The sequence below is a fragment of the Delphinus delphis genome, chromosome 3, assembly GCF_949987515.2.
Source record: "Delphinus delphis chromosome 3, mDelDel1.2, whole genome shotgun sequence".
In the NCBI taxonomy this organism is placed as follows: Eukaryota; Metazoa; Chordata; class Mammalia; order Artiodactyla; family Delphinidae; genus Delphinus; species Delphinus delphis.
In genome coordinates, this window is record NC_082685.1 from 114,455,404 (window position 1) to 114,480,286 (window position 24,883).

At 37.1% G+C, this 24,883-nt stretch overlaps 1 protein-coding gene across 6 annotated transcripts in view; it reads left to right on the top strand.

The window, feature by feature from the left end:
• Positions 1 to 24,883, top strand: part of FAM169A (family with sequence similarity 169 member A) — a 65,694-nt gene that overhangs the window by 30,098 nt on the left and 10,713 nt on the right. For 5 of the 6 annotated variants that reach the window (XM_060009303.1, XM_060009307.1, XM_060009305.1 and 2 more), the window contains 5 exons: positions 11,201 to 11,380; positions 16,111 to 16,239; positions 16,751 to 16,863; positions 19,312 to 19,351; positions 19,889 to 20,039. In XM_060009303.1, the coding sequence (XP_059865286.1) occupies positions 11,201 to 11,380; positions 16,111 to 16,239; positions 16,751 to 16,863; positions 19,312 to 19,351; positions 19,889 to 20,039 (613 nt within the window). The remainder of the gene's footprint in view (positions 1 to 11,200; positions 11,381 to 16,110; positions 16,240 to 16,750; positions 16,864 to 19,311; positions 19,352 to 19,888; positions 20,040 to 24,883) is intronic. The other variant, XM_060009306.1, reaches the window with a different exon arrangement.

A 24,883-nucleotide genomic window follows, 5' to 3' on the forward strand; every position in this document is an offset into this window, starting at 1 on the left:
CACTCACTTTCTGTTCACTGAAATTCAGATATCTGGCCCTTCTGTTTTAAGATTATTTAAGGAATAACAAAACTGTGATATAAAATGATAAGTATTGATAATACATATAGCTAAAGGCAAAACAGTGGAAGTTTGTGTTTGAGAAGGGTTGAGGTTATATTTTAGGGCGTTGAGACTGTCTAGGCTTAATCCTTTTCTTAAGGTGGTGAGCAAAGGCATGGGGGAGTCCCACTGTACTCTGTGGCTGCCTGAAATGTATCATTGGGAAATGAGGTGGGTACTTTGTTTTCTGGTCAAGTTTTAGCCATCTTAAAAAGCATATACTTCCCAATAAGGTTTCTGTTTATTGGGGAGGTAGGGCTGATTCCATTCTCAGTAGAGACACAAAAATGACTGGTCATGGGGTGAGCCTTCAAAGCACCAAAAGTCTAGTGGATGAGACAGAAAACTAGTTACCTAATCAAAATTCAGTTTGATAAGTACTGTATTTGAGGTATCAACAGTAGTAGTCATGGAAGAATGAAATGGGGCAGGTAATTTTGCCTGGAGGAAGGTGTCACTGAGAAAGAGATATTTAAAAGTGGCTTTGAAGGATAAGTAGGATGTCAGTAGGCAGAGAAGGGGAAAGAAAAGGAAAATTCTTAGTAAACAGATGAATATAAATGTGAAAGAAGGAACAGAATCATGGAAGTTCAAAGTGTATTTATAACACCACCTTGAGCAAGCTGGTGGGACTAAAAGGATTGTAGGGTGGGGAGAGGTAAAGATGGAGGTCCCCTTGTGAAGGTTCTTAAATGCCATACTAAACATTGGAACTTCATCTTATTGGCACGAAGTGATCAAAGAATTTTATTTAAGGGCATCATGGTTAAATATTTTAGGGAGATAATTTTTGTAGCACTTGGTGATGGATAAAGAAATTGTGTTCTGAAGTCAGGGACTTCGATTAAAAGAGCTATTTCAGTCATCCAGGTAAAGGAAGGACCGATGCTAGGAAAGAGGCAATAGGGATAAAGAAGGAAACAGATTTGAGGGAGATTTCTGGATGGACAGAGTGAGGTGACTGCAGTGCGTGTGTGTGGGAAGGGGAGGGGAGGAACCAGTGATGAATCTTGAGGGTTTTGACTCGGGTGCCTAGGTGGGAAGCTGTTAACTAAAATTGGGAATATACGAGCAGTGGATTTGGTAATACTTGAGTTCAGTTTTGATATGTAAAGTTCAGTGTTCCTATGGGACATATAAGAGATACGTAGTTAGAAATGTAAGGTGGACCACATGGGGGAGTAGTTAGAAATGTAAGGTGGACCACATGGGGGAGATGTGGATATTTGTGTGGGCCACAGAAGTTAGTGTAATCTTAAAATGTGAATGAGGTCAGTCAAAACTATTGTATAACATGAGTATGTGTATTTGTCAATATTGGTGTTAGGCTATAAGTTACTGAAAATAGCCTGAGATAAGCAAACATAACTGTGAAAGGAGTCTGCCAGCAAAAGGTACTATCTGCTGAGATGCAAAGTTGATTTCCTGAAAGTTGAAAAGGAAGTGTTAATCTACTGGGAGAAAAGAGAAAGCAGAAAGTTAGCTGAGGCTGCTAGCTGTCTACCAAATATTTGTGCTTCCTCTTCTGTATTCTTGTCATTGGCCAGCAACTGTCCAGTCAGGGATTATGTTTTTCAGTTGCTTTCACAAGTAGGTGGGGCTGTGTGACTAATTCTTCCCATGGTAATGAGAGAAATGATATGTATGACATCAGAGCAGAGTGGTTAAGATGCATTCCTTTTCCTCATCTGTCTGCTAAATGCAAAAGATTCTGAAGAGCTAGGGGATGGAGAAGCCACAAGATAGAAGGAACATGAGTTCCTGTGTTACTGTGAGGGCCCCCAGTGAACCGTGCTTCCAGTATTTATGTCCTTGTGTAGCCTGCTTGAATCTGTTGGCCCTGTGACTTGCTTTAACCAGTAGACAGCAGCACAAGTGACACTGTCCTAAACCTTAAGAAGCCTGGTAGTCTCCACTTTGGTACTCTTAGAGACTAGTCACCATGGAAGAAACACACCTACCTCAAGACCGCCACGTGGTGAGGAAGCTCAAGCAACTACATTGAACTGAGGTGCCCAGCTGGCAAGGCCAGCTGCAATTCCAGTCAGCAGCTGGCTAGCTGCTGCTGTGGGAGTGAAGCCATTTGGACCTTTAGCTGTGCCAGTGGCCCATCTGATACCATATGAGAGTTGTGATAAATAATGAAATAATAAATTTTGTTTTAAGCCAGTGCATTTTGGGCTGGTTTGTTAGGCAACAATAGGTAACTGAAAAAGTTCTTGGATGATTGTGAGTCAGAAAGCCGTCCACTACCCAGCAACAGCTATGTGAGACTATTACTTAAACAAAAATGGAACTTTTTAATGTTAAGCTTTCCAGATTTGGTTTGTTATAACAGCTAACGTTATGTTAACCAATTTATAAAGCATGAAGACTGTAACGAGAGTACTTGCCTAGTGGTGTATGACAGGATCTCTCCTGTAAAGATAATCACATTATTTGTTTAGAATTCACTTTATGTTGTGTTCTGTGGAGACAGTCACACATTGTTGGCTTTATGAAGGTTTTATGAAGGTCAGGAAAGACACATTACTGGTTGGACAAAGAAGAAATGGTAATTCCATGAAAAGAGAGAGTTATTCAGTTGCAGCAGAATAGCTGTTCTTGAATGTGATGCGTAGATCCTGAATGGTACTGTTGAAATTTATTCATTTATTCAAAAGTTATTTTTTGTGCCATATTGATAGGGAAGGAGAGGGAAAGGGGAGGAGGGTGAATAGGAGAAGGAGCAAGATGGAGAAATTGAGAGATAGTAATACAATTTTTGTAAGTAAACTGTCATCACAGAACCTACATTTAAGAGGAGAAGATAGCAATGAATAGACAAATAGGCGATATGCTCTCAGGTCTGTGAAGAAAAAGTAGATTAAAAGAATAGAGAGTGTGTTGGGGGGTACTATCTTAAATAGAGCGGTCGGGGAAGCACCTCTAAGGAAGTGAGGGAATGATGAGATATGTGAAGTTTCAAGAGAAGAGGTATTCAGGCAAAGAACTGAAAGGCAAAGGCCATGAGGCAGAAGAAAGTTCAGGGTGTTTCAGAAAGAACAAGAAGGCCAGTGTGGCCAGAGTAGAGGGAGTTGAGTGATATGGGGATGGAGAGAGACCGGCACACATCCTGACACGTCCAGTAGGCCAAGGAAAGAGTCTAAATTTCACTCTGCGGGTGATAGGAATCCAGTGGAGGATTTTAAGCATGGGCATGACACAATCTGATTGGCCTTTTAAAAAAGGTAGCTCTGTTGTGTAGAAAACCAGAAAGAGAGGTGGCAGGGTTAGGAGCTACGTTAGTTAAGAGGTTATTATTGCAGAAAACCCTGGTGAGAGGTGATGGTGGCTCGGGCAAGGAAGAAGGAGGTGGGAGTCACCATAATTGAGATAAATTATGAAGTTATTGCTGCAGTGTTTCTGATGGATTGTACATGGCCTGTGAAGGAAGAGTCAGGGATGAGATCTCACGTTTTGCTCTGAGCCACTGGTAGAATGGTGATGAGATTTACTGAAAAATCAGTAAACAGGAGGGGAGAAGCAGGTTTGGGGAGTATATGAAAAACCTAATTATAAATGGTTTATTGGAGTCACATGTATAAATTTTGTTTATTTACATTTTTACAGCTTTATTAAGGTTTATTTATATAGCATACAATTCACACATGTAAAGTATACAATTCAATTTTTTTTAGTATATTCACAGAATTGTGCAACTTTCACTGTAACCAATTTTCGATCACTTTCGTCACCACAAAAAAAACCCTGCCCTGTACTCGTTAACAGTCACTCTCCATTCCCTCCCTGCCCTCGGTACCTGGCCCGAGGCGACCACTAATCTGCTTATAGATTTCTGTCCCTGTAGATTTGCCTGTTCTGGACATTTCATATAAATGAAATCATACAATCAGAATAGTTTTTGCATCTGACTTCTTTTGTTTAGCATACTGTTTTCAGGTTTCATCCATTCTTGAATCAGCACTTCATTCCTTTTTATGGCCAAATAGTATTCCCTTGTATGGATATTCTAACATTGTCTTTTATCATTTGATGGACTTTTGAGTTGTTTTTATGATTTTGCCATTATGAATAATGCTGCTATGAAGATTTGTGTACAGGTTTTTATTTCTCGTGGTTATATACCTAAGAGTGGAATTCCAGGTTCATATGGTAACTCTAAATTTAGCCTTTTGAGGAACTGTCAGACTGTTTTCTAAAGCAACCGCACTGTTTTACATTCACACCAGCGATGCACCGGGACTGCAGTTTCTGCACATCCTTGCCGATACTTTTTAAAATGCTTTCAGAGAATATTTAATGACATGGGAAAATAGACTATTTAAGAAAAAGTAAACATGATATAAAGCAATGATTCTTTTTGTTCAGCAAAAGTATATAGATGCACAGAAAATTGTGAAAAAATAAACATTTCATTTAAGCATTGCATTGTGAGCCAACACTTATTTTTATCTTTTTTTTTTTTTTTTTTTTTTTTTGCGGTACACGGGCCTCTCACTGTTGTGGCCTCTCCCGTTGCGGAGCACAGGCTCTGGAGGCACAGGCTCAGCAGCCATGGCTCACGGACCCAGCCGCTCCGCGGCATGTGGGATCTTCCCAGACCGGGGCACGAACCCCTGTCCCCTGCATTGGCAGGCAGACTCTCAACCACTGCGCCACCAGGGAAGCCCTATCTATGTTTTTGACTATAGCCAACCTGGTAGGTGTGAAGTGATGGCATTGTCATTTTGATTTGCATTTCCTAAATGGCTAAGGATGTTGAGCATCTTTTCATGTGCGTATTTGCTGTTTATGTGTCTTCTTTGGGATGTCTATTCAAATCCTTTGCCCTTTTTTTTTTTTTTTTTTTTTTTTTGCGGTACGTGGGCCTCTCACTGTTGTGGCCTCTCCCGTTGCGGAGCACAGGCTCCGGACGCGCAGGCTCAGCGGCCATGGCTCACGGGCCTAGCCGCTCCGCGGCATGTGGGATCTTCCTGGACCAGGGCACGAACCCGCGTCCCCTGCATGGCAGGCGGACTCTCAACCACTGCGCCACCAGGGAAGCCCTCCTTTGCCCATTTTTAAATCGAGCTAGCCTTTTTAAAAAAAATCTCCCCCCCCCCAGCTTTATTGTGGTATAAGTGACATACAAAAACTTGACCATATTTAAAGTTTACAATTTGTTGTATTTTTACTTATTTATACAGCTGTGATACTATCACCACAATCAAGATAATGAACGTATCTGTCACCCCCAAAAGTTTCTTTGTGCATATTTGTAACCATCCTTCCTTCCCCCTGTTTGACCCCAAGCAAACAGTTATTTGCTGTCTATTATTATATATTAGCCTGCTTTTTCTGGAATTTTATAAAATGGAATCATACAGTATATACATTTTTTTTTTAGTCTGTTCTTTCAGAACAGCTATTTTGAGATCCATTCTACTATAATTCATATATCATCAAATTCACCCTGATGTGATTCTTAGTATATTCACAGAGTTGTACAACCATCACTACTGTCTAATATAGAACATTTTCATCACCTCAGGAATTCCTGTACCCATTAGCTATCACTCCTCATTTCCTTTACCCTGAAATTCCTGGAAACCACTAATCTCCTTTCTGTCTAGATTATTTATCTTAAAAAATGTTTTGTAATCTTTATTGTGGTAAGAACACTTAACATAAGATCTACTCTCAACAGATTTTTAACTGTAGATTACAACACTGCTGACTATAGGTGTAATGTTATACAGCAGGTCTCTGGAACTTGCCTTACTGAAGCTTTAAACCCATTGATTAACAGCTCCCCAATTCCCCTTCACCCTGCCCTTGGCAACCGTTGTTCTGCTCTCTGCTTCTGTGAGTTTGACTATTTTAAATGCCTCATATAATTGGAATCATGCAGTATTTGTCCTGTGACTGGCTTATTTCACTTAGCATAATGTCCTCAAGGTTGATCCATGTTGTATATTGCAGGATTTACTTTTTTTTTTGAGGCTGAATATTATTCTCTTGTACATATATATACCATATTTTTTTATCCATCATCCGTCAGTGGACATTTAGGTTTTACCACACCTTGGCTATTGTGAATAGTGCTGCAGTGAACACTGGATTGTTAATATCTCTTTGAGATCCTGATTTCAATTATTTTGGATATATACCCAGAAGTGGGATTTCTGGATCATGTGGTAGTTCTATTTTTAATATTTTGAGGAACCTCTATACTGTTTTTCATAGTGGCTGCACCATTTTGCATTCCCATTAACAGTATACAAAGGTTCCAGTTTTCCATATCTTTGCCAGCATTTGTTGTCTTCATTGTTTTTGTTTTTGTTTTTTTGATAATAGCAATCCTGACAGGTATGAGGTGATACCTCATTTGATTTGCCATTTCCCTGATGATTAGTGACATTGAACATTTTTTATATACCTGTTGGCCATTTGTATGTCTTTGGAGAAATGTCTGTTAAATCCTTAACCCATTTTTTTGTTTGTTTGTTTTTGTTTTTGCGGTACGCGGGCCTCTCACTGTTGTGGCCTCTCCCGTTGCAGAGCACAGTCTCCGGATGCACAGGCTCAGCGGCCATGGCTCACGGGCCCAGCCGCTCCGCGGCATGTGGGATCTTCCCAGACCAGGGCACAAACCTGTGTCCCCTGCATCGGCAGGCGGACTCTCAACCACTGCGCCACCAGGGAAGCCCTTCAACCCATTTTTAAATTGGGTTTTGTGTTTTTATTATTGAGTTGTAAGCATTTTTCATACATTCTAGATACAAGTCCCTTATCAGATATATAATTTGAAAGTATTTTCTCTCATTTTTTGGGTTGTCTTTTTACTTTCTTGATGGTATCCTTTGAAGCACTAGTTTTGATAAAATCCAATTATCTTCTTCTTACGTGTCACTTTTGCTTTTGGTGGTGTAGCGCTTTTGGTGTTGTAGCTAAGAAGGCTTTTCCTACCCCAAGGTGATGAAGATTTACTTCTATGTTTTCTTCTAAGATTTTATAGTTTTAGCACTTAAAGTTATGTTTATGATCCATTTGCAGTTAATTTTGTATATGGTCTGAGGAAAGGGGGAGGGGTCCAACATCATTTTTTTGCATATAGGGATATCCAGTTGTCCCAGCACCATTCATTTAAAAAGACTATTCTGTTCCCATAGAAATGCCTTGGGACTCCTGTTGAAAATCAGTTGACCATAAATAAGAGGTTTTGCTTCTGGAACTTCTGTTCTGTTGGTCTCTGTTTATTCTTGTGCCAATATCACACTGGCTTGATTATGTAGCTTTGTAAGTTTTAAAATGGGAAGTGTGAGTCTTCCAGCTTCGTTCTTCTTTGTTAAGATTGTTTTGGCTGTTTGTATTTTTTTTGCGTTTCCATATGATTTTTAGGATTACTTTGTCAATTTCTGCAAAAAATCCAGCTGGAATTTTGAACCTGTAGGTCCGTTTGGGGAGTATTGACATCTTAACAGTGTTGTCTTCTGAACCATGAACATGGGATGTCTTTCCATTTATTTAAGTGTTCTTTTTTTTTTTTAATTTTGTTTGTTTTTGGCTGCATTGGGTCTTTGTTGCTGTGCCTGAGGTTTCTCTAGTTGCGGCGCGTGGGCTTCTCGTTGTGGTGGCTTCTCTTGTTGTTGGAGCACGGGCTCTAGGCACATGGGCTTCAGTAGTTGTGGTGCACAGGCTGTAGAGCACAGGCTTCAGTAGTTGTGGCGCACGGGCTTAGTTGCTCTACAGCATGTGGGATCTTCCTGGACCAGGGCTCGAACCCGTGTCCCTTGAATTGGCAGGTGGATTCTTAACCACTGTGCCACCAGGGAAGCCCTATTTAAGTGTTCTTTAATTTCTTTTAAATGTTTGTAGTTTTCAGTATACAAGTTTTGTACTTTTGTTAAATTTATTCCTAAGAATTTTATTATTTGTTGATGCTATTGTAAGTGGAATTGTTTTCTTAATTTCATTTTCAGATTGTTCATTGCTGGTGTATAGAAATACAATTGATTTTCTTTTTTGGCTGTCCTGCGTGGCATGTGGGTTCCTAGTTCCCTGACCAGGGATCGAACCTGTGCCCCCTGCAGTGGAAGCCTGGGGTCTTAACCACTGGACTGCCAGGGAGGTCCCCAGCTGATTTTTGTATATTGATCTTATATCCTGTAACCTTGCCGAACTTGTAAAAAAAATCAGTTTTGATAATTTTTTAGTGGATTTCTGGGACTTCGCTGGTGATCCAGTAGTTAAGACTTCGTGCTCCCGATGCAGTGGGCCTAGGTTTGATCCCTGGTCAGGGAACTAGATCCTGTATGCCTCAACTAAAAGATCCTGCACTTGGCAACAAAGATCCCATGTGCCACAACTAAGACCCAGTGCAGCCAAATAAATAAATATTTTAAAAATAATAATAATTTTTTAGTGGTTTTCTTAAGATGAAAATCTTAAGGTCTGTATACAAGATCATGTCATCTGTGAATGTGATTTTACTTCTTTCTTTTCAATCTGGGTGCCTTTAATTTCCCTTTCTTGCCTAATTGCCCTGGCTAGAACCTCCTTACCATGTTGAGTAGAAGTGGCAAGGATAAACATTTTTATCTTGTTCCTGATCTTAGGCAGAAACATCCAGACTTTCACCATTAAGTGTGATGTTTGTTAGCTGTGGGTTGTTCATAGATCCCTTGTCAGGTTGAGGATGTTGAGTATTTTTATCATGAATGTACTGAATTTTGCTTTGTCTTTGGAGATGATCATGTGTTTTTTGTTGTATTTACATTTATATGAGCTCTTCCATTCATCTTGTAGTAAGTCTCATGTATTACAGAAATAAGAGTTTAGTGGTCATGAGCATTTGGATAAATGGTAGACGGCTTTAGAGTAGGTGAGATTACCCAGAGAGAGCATGTAGAAAAAGAAGGTGGCCAAAAGTGGTCCTCTGAGGAATATAAATATTCAAGCTGCCATATGCAATGCTAAGTTTAATTTTATTTCAATTAGTAGATTTATTTTAATGAAAACTTCATCTAAGTTAGGAGGTTGTGGTTTTTACTTTACTAAGTAATTGTGCTATTAACTGCAGCTGTTTGATGTGTCTGAAGAATCTCTGGTAACAGGGCAGAGGTTTTCTGCCCTTTGATTGCTTTTTGTATCAGGGTAGAACCTGATACAAATACAAAAATAAGTATTGAAGGTGTAGGCAAAAGAGAATTAGCATGATTTTTTGAAATGAATATGTACATGGTGAGTAAATGGTAGAACTTTACACTTCGTGAACGCTATTAGTTCCATAAATTGATCATTTGAACACTATTAGATGCTGGACTTTACCTTTTCTCTACTTAAAGGAATGTTTGTGTGAAAACAGAAAAAAAAATAATTTGTGGGAAATTTACTTCATATAGTTGGTATTCTGAGGCACGCATAATAGTAAATACCAACAGATCCTCAGATGGTATTGAGAACTAAATAGTGCTTTCTCTTCTCATTTTTGCTTTGTCCTTTGAACTACTGCTACTTCTAAAGTAATGTCTCCTTTGATTTCATTATCACTTCTAGCAGTTACTATGAGAAAACCCTGATTTTAAGGCATTAAAAACTGATAATGGTCACAGTAGCTTGTTGGTGAGACTACCTGTTAGATTCTTTAAAAATTTATTTATTTATTTTGGCTTTATTGAATATAATTGATAATTTGAAGTTGTATATGTTTAATGTGTATAACTTGATGATCTGATGTACGTTGTGATATATTCACCAAAATCAAGATAATTAATATATTTATTGCCTCATATGGTTACCATTTTCTTTCTTTTTTTTTTCTTGAGGTGCTAACGCTTAAGATCTACCTTTTCAGTAAATTGAAAGTATATAATACAATATTGTTAACTAAATCACTATATAAAGACATTTTGACCCTTAGCAGTATCCGAACTGAATGTCAGCAGTTAAGATCTAAGTACGTAGCAATGTGCGTTAACTATTCTGAATTTAAGTTAGTTGATAGTCTTAGAGTCTATTGCAAAAAGTTATTGAAGTTCTCCAATTTAATCATAAGTAATTCATTATTTGGTTGAACTAAAAAAATCCTTGTTATATTGACCAACTCATCAAATGATATGATTGGTAAAAGTTAATTTGTGAGGTGTTTGTTACCTGAAATTTTGTTTCTTTCTTGAACTACATTATTATAATTATCCAAAATCATGTGAATAATGTAACTGAGAATAATAGATTGTTTTACTTGAGGCACAAAAAAGTAGAATGTTGACTGATAGCTAACTATGAATTAATACTAAAATTAATAGAAAGTGGGCCGCCCCACCATGATGCCCTCAACTTATAAACTATCTTAAGATACATTACAGGCGCTTACACATCTATTTGGAGGGTCAAAACCCAAATCAGGGTTCTTAAAAGACAAATCAGAATAGCTCTGTAATGTAACAAGGAGAGACATATTTAATTACTACTACAAACATTTCTCCTGTTAAACCTTAAACGTACAAGATATTTTAAAACATATATTCACAGCAGAAAGATTGCTGACTTAGCCATATCTAAAACAGATGTTTCCATTTAGTCCTAATCCATAGTCCTTAAAAATTTGGAGAACTAATTCACTTCTTTGCCATCATTAAATAGATAACAAATGAGACTGTAATCACTAGGCAAAAAGTAAAGGGAAAAGATGAATATTTCACATTACTAAGGTTGGAATTAGATACTTCATGTATTATAATATAAACTATATACAATCACCAAATACTCTTTAAATTTGAAATTTTAATAGTTGATGAGTTTTAAAGCTGTGCAAGTCTATGGACAGTGATATGTATTCTAGTATATAGTTCATCAAATGGTAATAGTTGTTTATCTTGTATGAGATACTGTTGGCAAACGTAAAATAAATAGCTCTTCTCATCATCTCGTATACATTATGATACGTAATAGCTGGAAAGCATTTTATATTATAAAACTTAAGTGTGTCTTTAACATTTTTCTTGATGTAAGAAAAACTAACCAATTTTAGATTTAACTCATGTTCTCTAAATGTATATACATATGTGGCCTTTTAAATGTGAAAAATTGTCGGATTTCTGTTTTATTCCTGCAGGAAGCATATGTGCCTCGTTTCTTACCCAAAGCTACCAACTGCCAGTTCTTGATACAATGTTCGTAAGAAAGAAATATAGAGGCAAAGACTTTGGGCTTCATATGCTGGAGGACTTTGTTGATTCCTTTACAGAAGATGCACTTGGCTTGCGGTATCCACTGACCTCTCTCATGTACATAGGTAATTGGATTAAGTTTTTAACTTGTCTCAGTGTCACTTCTGACTTGTTTCTGCAGGATATTTTAAATGTGCATATATCAATATTAAGTAAATTATATTCCTTGGCTCTCTAGGGCTTAATTTTGCAAATGTGCCCTTACCTCCACATAAATGGCATTTTGGGGGTGTGGTAACTTTCTTAAAAAGTTGAAATATAATTCACATACCATAAAATTCACCCTCTTAAAGTGTACAATTCAGTGGTTTTTTATTATATTCACAGCTATGCAACCATAACCACTGTCTAATTACAGGACATTCTCATCACACCAAAAAGAAAACCTGTACCAATTAGCAGTCACTCTTCTATTCCCCCATTCCTTTATCCCCTAGCAATCAACCACTAATCTATTTTCTGTGTTTATGGATTTACCTGTTCTGGACATTTCATATGAATGGAATTGTATGATATAATTATATTAGAAGTCCTTTGTGTCTAGCTTCTTTCATTTTGCATAGATGTTTTCAAGGTTCATCCATGTTGTAGCATGAATCAGTGCTTCATTTTTTTCTTTTAATGGCTGAGGAGTATTCCCTTGTGTGGATATGCCACATTTTGTTTATCTACCATCAGTTGATGGACTTTAGGATTGTTTCCCCTTTTTAGATATTACGAATAGTGTTACTTTGAACATTTGTGTAGCTTTTGTGTGGGCATTACTCTGGTGTATATACCTAGGCGTGGATGAAATTGCTTGGCCATAACCTTTTGAGGAATTGCCAAACTGTTTCCCAAAGCAACCGCACCATTTTACGTTCTCATAAACATTGTATGAGAGTTACAATTTCTCCATATCCTCGCCAACACTCATTATTATTTGTCTTTTTTTTTTTTTTTTTTTTTTTGCGGTACGCGGGCCTCTCACTGTCGTGGCCTCTCCCATTGCGGAGCACAGGCTCCAGATGCGCAGGCTCAGCGGCCACGGCTCATGGGCCCAGCCGCTCCGCGGCATGTGGGATCTTCCCAGACCGCGGCACGAACCCGTGTCCCCTGCATCGGCAGGCGGACTCTGAACCACTGCACCACCAGGGGAGCCCTATTTGTCTTTTTTATTAGAGCCATCTCAGTGGATGTGGAGTGGCATCTCATTGTAGTTTTGATTTGCATTTGATGTTGAGCATCTTTTCATGTGCTTATTGGTCATTTATGTACCTCCTTTGGAAAAATGTCTATTTACATCCTTTAACCATTCTTTCTTTGGGTTATTTGTCTATGGTGGCTTTTTAAATTAAAAAAAAAAAGAAATTTCAGATATACAAAAAAATATAAAGAATAAGGTAACAAATACTCATGTATCATCCAGCATGTACCATCCATGAGAAGTGGATCATTGCCAATATAAGTTGAACTTCTGTCCTATCCAATTAGCTTACTCCCTTCCCTGAAATAAGCACTATCCTCAATTTGGCATTTATTTTCCCCATGCATTTCTTAGACTTTTAATACATACATATACATCCTCCAACAATGTCATATTGTTTTACATATTTAAAAAGTTTGGGGGATTCCCTGGCTGTGCAGAGTTAGGACTTTGTGCTTTTACTGCCGAGGGCCCGGGGTTCAGTCCCTGGTTGGGGAACTAAGATCACACAAGCTGCGCAGTGCAGAAAAAAAATAAAGAATTTTATATAAATAATATGTACTGTATGAATTCTTCTGTAGTTTTCTTTTTCTATTCATCTTTATCATTATGAGATTCATTCCCGTGGATTCATGTAGCTCTATTTATTCTTTTTTAGTGCTGTTTAGTATTTCATTGTGTGGATATATTGTGTTGTGGTGTTTTAAAAGCAATTAGTGGATTTATGTTTGCGTTTGTGTAAAATCCATAGCACTACTCTTTTCTTAATGAAGTAATATTTAACCTGGAAAGTAATTTATTAGAAAACTTTTATAAAATATAATTTACCATTGATTTTAACCTAACATCAGATATTTATTTCCACTGAAAAAATATTTTTGTTCTAAGTTTCTTTCCCCCCTTGTAATACCAAAAATCCATAAAACAAGAGCCAAGTGTTGCATGTCCATCTTGAATCACAGCTTCTGTCTAGACCCATACATGAGAATGGAATGAACCCTGTATACCCTTGGAAAATATGAAAATGGATTTTCCTCTTAAAGTCTAATTATTGCTTTACTAAATTTGGGGAGGAATGCAAACACATCTACTGCAGGCAGACTCTCTTGTTACCCTTTTTTAGGATTCTCATGATAAATAAATTGAATACCAAGTGAATTATAGGTGCTTATGTATTATGTAAGGTATCCTCTGCTATTTTAGTTATTTTATTTCAGGCAGAGGACTCGGTGTGGCCTGTTGGTTTTCTCCAGCTTTTCCCTTCCTAATAAGTATAGGAACTACAACCAGAAAACATGAGAAATATTGTCAAATATGTGGGGGAAAAGTGAGCAAATGGTATCCTTGTGTCCACATATCCAGTGTCCAGATTAACAAATGTTAAGATTTTGCCATATTTGTTTTCATTTATTTTTTTGGGAGACCCGAACAAAACGTAGATACAGTTGATGTTCTCTTTGGACCCCTCCCTAATCCCATTCCCCTTTCTTCTTTCCTCCCCAGAGATAATTGTGTTCCTCAAGTTGGTGTATATCCTTCCTGCCCATGTTTTCACACATAAGTCTATGTCTATAAACACTATAAAACATTATTTCTTGTGCTTTTTTATTTTAAGAAATTTAGAGTTTTTAAAAATAATAATTTTAGATTTATTTTGTATATATTCTTATTTAAACAGTTACTTTAGATTTTCACACTTCCCAAAATATAATTTAAATAGCACCGAAGTTCCCCTCATTTGCCCTATTGGAGGTGTTGCCCGGAAACTGGGTTCGCCTCTTGGTGATTGTTGAGCCAGAAGACACACCAGGCCGTAGAGTGGGAGAACTCACCACTTGCAGTAAGTAAGGAGAGCACCGGGGATCTCTCCCAGAGCAGTGTCTCCTCAACAGTTTTTGGTCATAAAATATACATAACATAATATTTATCATTTTAACCATTTGTAGGGGTACAATTCAGTGGCATTAACTACATTCCCAATACTGTGTCCCCATCATCACTGTCTATACCCAAAACTTTTTCATCATCCCCAGTCTAAACTCTGTCCCCTTCAAACAATAATCCCCCTTCTCCTCTCCCCTCATTCTCTAACTTCTTTTCTGCTGTCTGTCATGAATTTGCTTATTCTAGGTACCTCACATAAGTGCATTCATACAATATTTGCCCTTCTGTGCCTTATTTCACATAGCATAATGTGTAAGTTCCATCCTTTTTGTAGCATGTATCAAAATTTCATTCCTTCTTATGACTGAGTAGATTTTTATCGTGTGAATATGTGACATTTCGTTTATCCATTTATCTATTGATGGATGCTTGGGTTGTTTCTACCTTTCTGTGTTTCTATGAATAATGGTGCTGTGGACATGGGTGGGCAGATATCTGAGTCCCTGCTTCCAGTTCTTTTGGATATAAACCTAAGAGTGGAATTGCTGGGTTATTATTCTATGTTTAACTTTTTGAAGAATTGTCAAACCATTTTCCACAGAGGCTGTATCATTTTTTAAATTATTTTATTATTTTTAAATTAATTTTTATTGAAGTATAGTTGATTTACAATGTTGTGTTCATTTCTGCTGTACAGCATAGTGAGTCAGTTATACATATACCCACTCTTTTTTAGATTGTTTTCCCCATTTAGGTCATTACAGAGTACTGAGTAGAGTTTCCTGTGCTATACAGTATGTTCTTATTATCTATTTTATATATAGTAGTGTACACTACCCAGTCTCCCAGTTTATCCAACCCCCCACCCCTTTCCCCCTTGGTAACATAAGTTTTGTTATCTACATCTGTGACTCTATTTCTGTTCTGTAAATAAGTTCATTTGTACCTTTTTTGAGATTCCACATATAAGCGGTATCATATGATGTCTTTCTCTGTTTTACTTCACTCAGTATAACAATCTCTAGGTCCATCCATGTCACTGCAAATGGCATTATTTTGTTTTTTTTAGTTGCTGCATCATTTTGTTTAATGTGTTTTTAAACTTATAAAATGACATCCTTTTGTAGGTAATATTGACTTGTTTTTTTACTGACTTTTTTTTTAGATTTATCAACGTTGATTATATGTAGCTGTAGTTTATTGGTTGTAGTTGCTGTATAGTATTTTATTGTATACATAATTTATTCATATATCCCCTAATGATGGGCACCGAGGTTGTACCGCCTAAAACAGTCCTGTAATGATCGTTATAGATGCCTTCTTCTGCATATGTTTAAGTCATTACAGTGTATACCTAGGAGTAGAATTGGATCATAAAATATTTTTCTTCAACTTGCTTGAGCACTTTAAAATTGTTCTCACACCAGCAGTGTGGGAGTTTCCATTTCCCTTATTTTTCTGATGCTTGTTATTATCCGAAGGGTGTGAAAATGGAATCCTGCTGTTTCATCGTATATTTCCTTCACAACTGGTGAGGTTTATCATCTTTATCTTTGTTTATTCATAAATGAGACTGCTGTATAATTTTCTTGAGTTTCCTTGGTGTTTTTGGTATCAGAGTTATGCTAGCCCCATTAAGTGACTTGGACAGCTTACTTTCCATCTTCTGTTTGCCCAAACATTTGATTTCGGGGATTTCTAGAAAACTTTCAATGTGTTTTTCAGCTTGCAACCAGTACTTTGAAAAATATCCAGGAGACCATGAACTGCTTTGGGAAGTTGAAGGTGTTGGACACTGGTACCAGAGAATACCAATCACCAGAGCATTACAAAGAGAAACATTTAAAATTACAGGTAAGAATGTTTTCAGTTTGAACACAAGTCCAGCTTAAAAAAGCAGTGCCTAATTATGGTTGTGTCTTATAGTCCAGAATAGTGGTGTATTGTAATGTGATCTCTCTAGTAACAGACCTTCTTTTCTAAACTTTGAATTTTTGTTCTATGTAAACATTTGAGTCACTAATAGAGGACCTAGAGTAGTCCAGTAGAACGTAGCCCAGTAGTCCAGTAGGAATTGGTGGATAAGAAATAAACACAGTTTACTCAAACAGCACAGAATAGGCATCAGTGGATCAAAGGTAGTACCCAGTTTCATGCATCTCCCCTTGAAGTCACTACATACAGATAACTGTTTAAGACTCTTTACAATTGCAAGGCTTCATTATAAGATATTGGTGAAGGGGATATCCCACACTTGGATTTTCAACACCCTTCTTTAGGGCTTTGTAAAAATCAGTACAAAGAGTGTTACAATTAAAAGCAGACACTAACTGGTTTACAATTTAAAAAATTCTTTTACACACAGCAGTTTCTCAAAATGAAGCTAAAAGACCTGTGTCTGGAGAATACGGTCTTGGATCTGTTCCAGACTGTGGAGCAGGAGCTGAAGACAGTCTGTCTAGTGAGATGCAGCTAACGGTAGGTACACTGTTGTTTACTGTAGGAAATAATAATTTTGCTGTTTTTAAAAAAGAGGTTCAGCTAATACTAATATTTAACTTCTTTAATGTTATTGTTCATTCAACAGACTTATGTAACTTCTGTTGTGTTAGTTACTTGGCATTTTATGTTAGTTGGTTTCTAAGATTTAATTTTCTTTGAAAAATAATTTGGAATACACAAAATAATATAGAAGAAAATAAAAAGCTATAATTCCATTACCTTAGATGTAGCAACTAACATTTTTGTATATGTACTTAATATATATTATGAAACATGTATCTGCATATGTTTCATTTTTGTTTTTATTCTTTTATGCTGCTTCTAACTGCTTTTCTCCATTAACATAATATTGTAAGCATTTTCTATGTCATTACTGTTTTAAATCGTTGTTAAATAGTACACTATTCTATTATATATAAATATCAGCATTTGTTTCCTTAACATTTATACTTAAGTATTTTATATTTATAAGTGACCCAGCCATGAATGCATTTATATATGAATCTTTGAGCAAATATAATTATTTCCTTGCACAGATAAATTTCTAGAAGTGGAATTAGTAGTAGGTCAAAGGTTATGAAGTTACTTTGGGAAGTCTGTGGCTATATGTGTTAGGTCTTTGTAGAATGTAATATACTTTGCAAATACTAGGTAACGTGAAAGTAGAAGGGCAGGTCCCATTACTGAATTCCAGAGGATTTACCAGGTACTTTTCTAGAAACTACTTGATATTATTTAAAATACATGTTCATTGATGGGGTCCTAGAGGTCTATTTTTATGCAGTGTTTTGTTGTGGTGGCGTTTAATACAGTCATATTTGTTTTGTACACGGGTATCTGAATATATTTTTAGTGAGTGTTGAATATGTCTGTAAATGCATGTACATTTCGGAGACACAGTGCTTTGGGGAATTATTTGTGCCCTTTTTTTTTTTGCGGTACACGGGCCTCTCACTGTTGTGGCCTCTCCCGTTGCGGAGCACAGGCTCCGGATGCGCAGGCTCAGCGGCCATGGCTCACAGGCCTAGCCGCTCCGCGGCATGTGGGATCTTCCCGGACCGGGGCACAAACCCGTGTCCCCTGCATCGGCAGGCGGACTCTGAACCACTGCGCCACCAGGGAGGCCCTATTTATGCCTCTTTTCTCCTGTCTTAGTTAGCATGAGCGTTGACTATTTTGAGTAAAAGTTTTTAAAAACATTTTTAAGGATAATATAAATAATATTGATACAGTAACTATATATAAGGAGTTCAGTTTTTTTTTTTCTACCTTTGGAATTTCAGACTTCAGAATAAGCCCCAGTTCTATTATACTGCATTCCAAATTCCTCAGATATATTCAAATGCATTTTAGTCCTGGTCAGATATCATAAGACCAGGGAAAGTAGAAAAATCTACTCTTCTCATACCTGTGGTGAGAGCAATGATCTACTTTTATCTTAAGCCATATAGTTTAAAATGTGTCATTTTAATGAGAACATATTAAGATTTCACCATATTATAAGGTTGGCAATATAAATTAGACTTTTTTTCATTTTAGAAATTCATATTCCTTATATTACTTTAATATCTTAATTAATTCAAGGAAAAATATTTCTCATATTAAACTGTTTTTTTATCTTTTTTATTAATCAGTAGCCACATGGGGAAGTGGTTTTGTTTGTTTATTTTAACTACATAATTTTTTTTAGCTTTATTGAGGTATAATTGACAAAAATTGTACATATATAAGGTGTACACCTTCATGATAAAGATGATAAATGCTTGAATTAAAGCATTGGTAGTACAAAAGAGGGGACAATTTTGAGAGATTCTTCAGAGTCAAAATTGACAGGCTTTGTGGTTGATTGAATGAGGGACAAGAAGAAAGCATTACTGCCTCACAGGATTTTGGTTGGAATGGCATACTGAATTGTTATTGCCATTAACCAAGATAGAGGATAATATTGGGAAAATGTAAGATTTCAGTTTGGGACAAGTTGGATGTGAAATTGGTGGAGTATCCGCTGGGGAGAGATTTTACTGGAAATAGAGCTTTGAAAATCGGGGCGAGAGTTGGGGAGATTAAATTGTATATTTGGATTCATCAGCAAATAGCTGTTGAAGTAAAGGTAGTAGATACAGTTACATAGAAGGAGGATGAGGACTGAGAAGAGAAGGGAGCCAAGAACAGAACATTCAGAAACCCCGTGTATATCACTATAGCATGTTAGATGGCTTCCTGAGTTCTTAAGCTCATAATAAACTGAAGCTATAATATAACTTTTTTACTTCCTAAGTGAGTTTCTTAGTCGATGAATAGTGAGTACAAAAGGTGCTATTTGAAAAACTTTTAAAAGGATTTTCTTTGTAACTGTATGAAGTAGATCCATAGGGAGAAGAAAGGACCTAAAACTTGTGGTTTTAATCTGTATCTCTGTTTTAGATTGATTCTCTAAAAGATGCCTTTGCAAGTACTTCTGAAGGTAAGAAATTCAGCTGGTCTATTAGTAAGTGTTTGAGACAGTTAGAATTAAGTGTGTGTGTCTGTGTCTATGTGGGTGTGTCCCTTAGAGTAAAGTGAAGACTTCTCCAGCCCTAAAATCTAGATCTGTGTTCTTTTACCACTGATTTTGCTGTGTGAACAGTTAGGTAAGCTATTTTGCCTTTTTTTGTTTTCATTTCCTTACCTGTAACATAGGGACAGTAATGTGTACCTTGTTCATTTCCCAAGATTATTGGAAGGGGGTCTAAGTGAAAATGCAGAAACACTTTGCAAAAACTCAAGGTGACACAGAAATGTGAGGAATGAATACTGACAAGGTTATTTCATAGTTTAGAAAAAGACACTGACATGGTTTCTTAACCTGAAGTGACAGAGAGGAAGTGTGTAATGTTGGGGATTTAGGTAAACTAGCGTAGTTCTTGCATTTCTGTGTATTTTTTTTCATTTCTGTGTATTTTAATAGGTAATCCTTTGAATACATAATCAATCAATTATAGTTTTGCCGTTTTTTCCTCAGGTCACGGTAAAACACCTGTTTCCACTCGTACTCGAAGTAGTCATCTAAAGCGGCCAAAGATTGGAAAACGGTTTCAGGATTCTGAATTTAGTAGTTCTCAAGGGGAAGATGAAAAGACTCCCCAGACTTCACCTACAGCTTCAGTGAACAAGTGAAGTATTGTTTATTTTACTCTCGTTATTTTGTTTATTCTTATTTTCATATTATTAGTGTTTAGTTTTTAAGGTGAAGTTTATTGTTTGTGTAGTAAATGACCTTGGTGTAGAACTTTGTATTTGAGTTCTTCCACAAGATTATTGATTACACTTGGTAAGTGTCACTTTGACAGTGGTATAGCGAGAAGTTGCTAGTAAGAGAGTGGAATAAACTCATGATTTAGTCTCTTGTGTGAAAATCCAGGAGAATATTCTAGTGATTATATTATCCCAAATGAGTCATTATTGTCAACTTTGAATTTGACAGTAGCTATGGTTTTTAGCAGTGCTGAGGTTTAGTCAATTTAAAAAACCCTCAATTTTACTTTATAACTAATTCATTTTACTGGGTTATAGAATATAACAAATTAGTGATAGCCATAAATGGTATTGTCAACTCCTCCAGAAACTTAATAGCCAGCTGAATCAACAGACCACTTGGATTAAAACCTTATTCTCCATCTTCCTTTGAATCTTAAAGAAAGCAAGATTTTCAATATTATAGTTAAATTAGGCTTTTGCTCTGATAGTCTTGCTAACTGTTCCTGAGTCAACCATTCATAGTGTTGCCATTTTAGTTGTGAAATTATTCTACTCAGGTAGAGAATTCTGTAACTCTGCCAATTTCATTATGTATGTAACTTTAAATTTGGATAATTATGTAAATGTTATATTTTAATGAAAAATTCATCACTTTAAAGTCAAATTTAAGTAAATATTTAATTTGTGAAAAGAGTAATGAGTTTAGATAATTATAGTTTTTTTCACTGAGCAACATTTTGTTGTAATACCCTTTTTAGAAGGGAATGTAACAGTAAATTTTTAAATTGAACATCTCAGAATTATTGTGGACTTTTTTTTTGCTTTTCATAAAATAGTAACAGTGAGACTAAATGCTTAAGTGCTCAGACACTATGAAGAACAAAACTTCATCTTTGCCCTTGAAGAATTGACTGTCTATAAGTTTCTAATACACATATCTGTACCTGTGACACAGGTTAAGAGCACTGCAAGGTGGATTGTGATATAATAATAGAAGTGCAAAGTGCTGTGGATGCAAAGGAGGGTGTGATTGATTCTAATTGAGGGGATAGAGAAATTTGACATTTGTGCCAGGGCTTCAAAGATAAGTAGAAACTCAACAAGCAGAGTTGGGAAAGAAGACTTTCTTTTCTAGTTCGAGGGTCTACAAACTATGGTCTATAGGCCAAATCTGGCCCACCACCTATTGTTGTAAATAAAATTTTATTGTAACACATCTGTGCTTATTAGTTCACGTTTTTATTATGGTTGCTTTTGCTTTACCCTGGTGGAGTTGGGTAGTTGTTCAGAGACCATATGGCTCACAAAACCTAAAGGAAAAGTTTGCTCACCCCTGGTCTCCACCACGGCTGTTCAAAGAACCTTCTGTCATGGTGGACATGTTCTTTGTCTGCCCTTCCCTGTCCAGCATGGCAGCCACTACTCAGTTTGCTCATCACCCAGCACTTGAAGTATGGCTAGTGCAACTGAGGAGCTGAGGTTTTAATTTCACTCAGTTTTAATTACTGTAAATAATGACAAGTGTCTCATGGCTATTGTATTGCACTGTGCAGTTCTAGACTGCAGGAGTAACATGAGCAAAGGCACAAAGCTGGGAGGAGTGTTGGTAAGGAAAACTGATGTATAGGTAAATGGTAGCATCGAGTAGGAGGTAAAAATATAAGGGTCTGGTCATGTTAGGCTTTGAAAGGAGGTATGCTTTATTCTCCAAGCCATAGAGAACCATCAGAATTTTCTGAGCTGGACTGTCACTGGTACAGATATGTGTATTAGAAACAAACTCTGGTGACTTACCGGGCGGTCCAGTGGGTAAGACCCTGCGCTTCCACTTCAGGGGTCCTGGGTTCGATCCCTCTTCGGGGAACTAAGATCTTGCATGCCATGGATGCAGGCAAAAAAAAAAAAAAAAAGAAACATAGTTCTGAAAACCTTACTAAAGAATGTATATATTGCAAGTCTGAACATGAGTTGGGAAGAAGTTACAGTGTCCAGAGAGAATTGGGCCTGAAGTAGGAAGATGAGAATGGGAATAAAGTTACGTATTTGTTTGAAAGGCATTTCACAGGTAGAACTAAACTATGTCGTTTATTGTCCAAACTGAAATTTTTGAGAATGAAAGGGGCATTATTAATACACGCATACCTCAGAGATGTAGGTTCAGTTCCAGACTACTGCAATAAAGTGACCATCACAATAAATTAAATATTTTGGTTTGCTAGTGCACATAAAAGTTTTTTACACTATCCTGTAGTCTGTTAAGTGTGCGATAGCATTATGTTTAAAAAAAAAAGTACATACCTTAATTTAAGAATACTTTATTGGTTAAAAAAAAATGCTGTCATCTGAGCCTTCAATGAGTCGTAATCTTTTTGCTGGTGGAGGGTCTCGCCTCAATGTTGGTGGCTGATGACTGATCAGGATGGTGATTGCTGAAGGTTGGGGTGACTGTGGCCATTTTTTAAATAAGACAGCCATGAACTTTGCCACATAGATTGGCTGACTTCTTCCTTTCACTAACGATTTCTCTGTAGCATGCGATGCCGTTTGATAGCATTTTACCCACAGTAGAAATTCTTTCAAAATTGGAGTCCATCCTCTCAAACCCTGATGTGGCTTCGTCTACTAAGTTTATGTCATAGTCTAAATCCTTTGTCATTTCAACAATCTTCACAGCATTTTCAGCAGGAGTGGATTCCATCTCAAGAAATCACTCTCTTTGCTCATACACAATAAGCAACTCCTCATCCATTAAAGTTTTATCTTGAGATTGCAGCAATTCAGTCACATCTTCAGGCTCCACTTCTAATTCTGATTCTCTTGCTATTTCTACCACATCTTCAGTGACCTCCTCCACTGAAGTCTCGAACCCCTCAAAGTCATCCATGAGGGTTTGAATCAACTTCTTCCAAACTCCTGGTGATGTTGATATTTGACCTCTTCCCATGAATCGTGAATGTTCATAGTGGCATCTAGAATGGTTAATCTTTTTCAGAAGGTTTTCAATTGACTTTGCCCAGATCCATCAGAGGAATCTCTATCTGTGGCAACTATAGCCTTATGAACTGTAATTCTTAAATAATAAGACTTCAAAGTCAAAATGCTTCCTTGATCCATGGGCTGCAGAGTGCATGGTGTGTTAGCAGGTATGAAAACAACATGAATTTCATTGTACATCTCCATCAGAGCTCTTGGGTGACCAGGTACATTGTCAATGAGCAGTCACATTTTGAAAGAAATTTTTTTTTCCTGAGCAATAGGTCTTAACAGTGGCCTTAAAATATTCAGTAAACTACGTTGTCAGCAGGTGTGCTGTCATCCAGGCTTTGTTGTTCCATTTATGGAGGACAATGGAGTAGATTTAGCATAATTCTTAAGGGCCCTAGGATTTTCAGAATGGTAAATGAGCACTGGCTTCAACTTCAAGTCACCAGCTGCATTAGTGCCTAGCAAGAGAGTCAGCTTGTCCTTTGAAACTTTTTTTTTAAGTGGGTGGATACATCTGTGGCTGTGCTACATTTATTTATTTATTTATATACAGCAGGTTCTTATTAGTTATCCATTTTATACACATCAGTGTATACATGTCAATCCCAATCGCCCAATTCATCCCCCCTGCCCCCCCCCCACCCCCGCTTCCCCCCCTTGGTGTCCATACGTTTGTTCTCTACATCTGTGTCTCTATTTCTGCCTTGCAAACTGGTTCCTCTGTACCATTTTTCTAGATTCCACAAACATGCGTTAATATACGATATTTGTTTTTCTCTTTCTGACTTACTACGCTCTGTATGACAGTCTCTAGATCCATCCACGTCTCTACAAATGACCCAGTTTCGTTCCTTTTTATGGCTGAGTAATATTCCATTGTGTATATGTACCACATCTTCTTTATCCATTCATCTGTTGATGGGCATTTAGGTTGCTTCCATGACCTGGCTATTGTAAATAGTGCTACAATGAACATTGGGGTGCATGTGTCTTTTTGAATTATGGTTTTCTCTGGGTATATGCCCAGTAGTGGGATTGCTGGTTCATATGGTAATTCAGTTTTTAGTTTTTTAAGGAACCTCCATACTGTTCTCCATAGTGGCTGTATCAATTTACATTCCCACCAACAGTGCAAGAGGGTTCCCTTTTCTCCACACCCTCTCCAGCATTTGTTGTTTGTAGATTTTCTGATAATGTCCATTCTAACTGGTGTGAGGTGATACCTCATTGTAGCTTTGATGTGCATTTCTCTAATAATTAGTGATGTTGAGCAGCTTTTCATGTGCCTCTTGGCCATCTGTATGTCTTCTTTGAAGAAATGTCTATTTAGGTCTTCTGCCCATTTTTTGATTGGGTTGTTTGTTTTTTTTAATATTGAGCTTCATGAGCTGTTTATATATTTTGGATGTCCTTTGAAAGTTTAAGCCAGGAATTGGCTTCTCTTCTCTAGCCCTGAAAGTCCTAGATGACATCTTGTTCCAATAGGGTTTTTTGTGTGCATTGAAAATCTGTTGTTTAGTGTAGCCACCTTCATTCATTATCTAAGCTAGATCTTCTGGATAACTTGATACAGCTTCTACATCAGCACTAGCTATTTCACCTGGCACTGTTACGGAGAGAGCTTCTTTCCTTAAACCTCATGAACCAACCTCTGCTAGTTTCAGACTCCTTTTCTGTAGCATCCTCACCTCTTTCAGCCTTCATAGAATTGAAGAGAGTTAGGGCCTCGTTCTGGATTAGGCTTTGGCTTAAGAGAATGTTGTGGCTGGTTTGA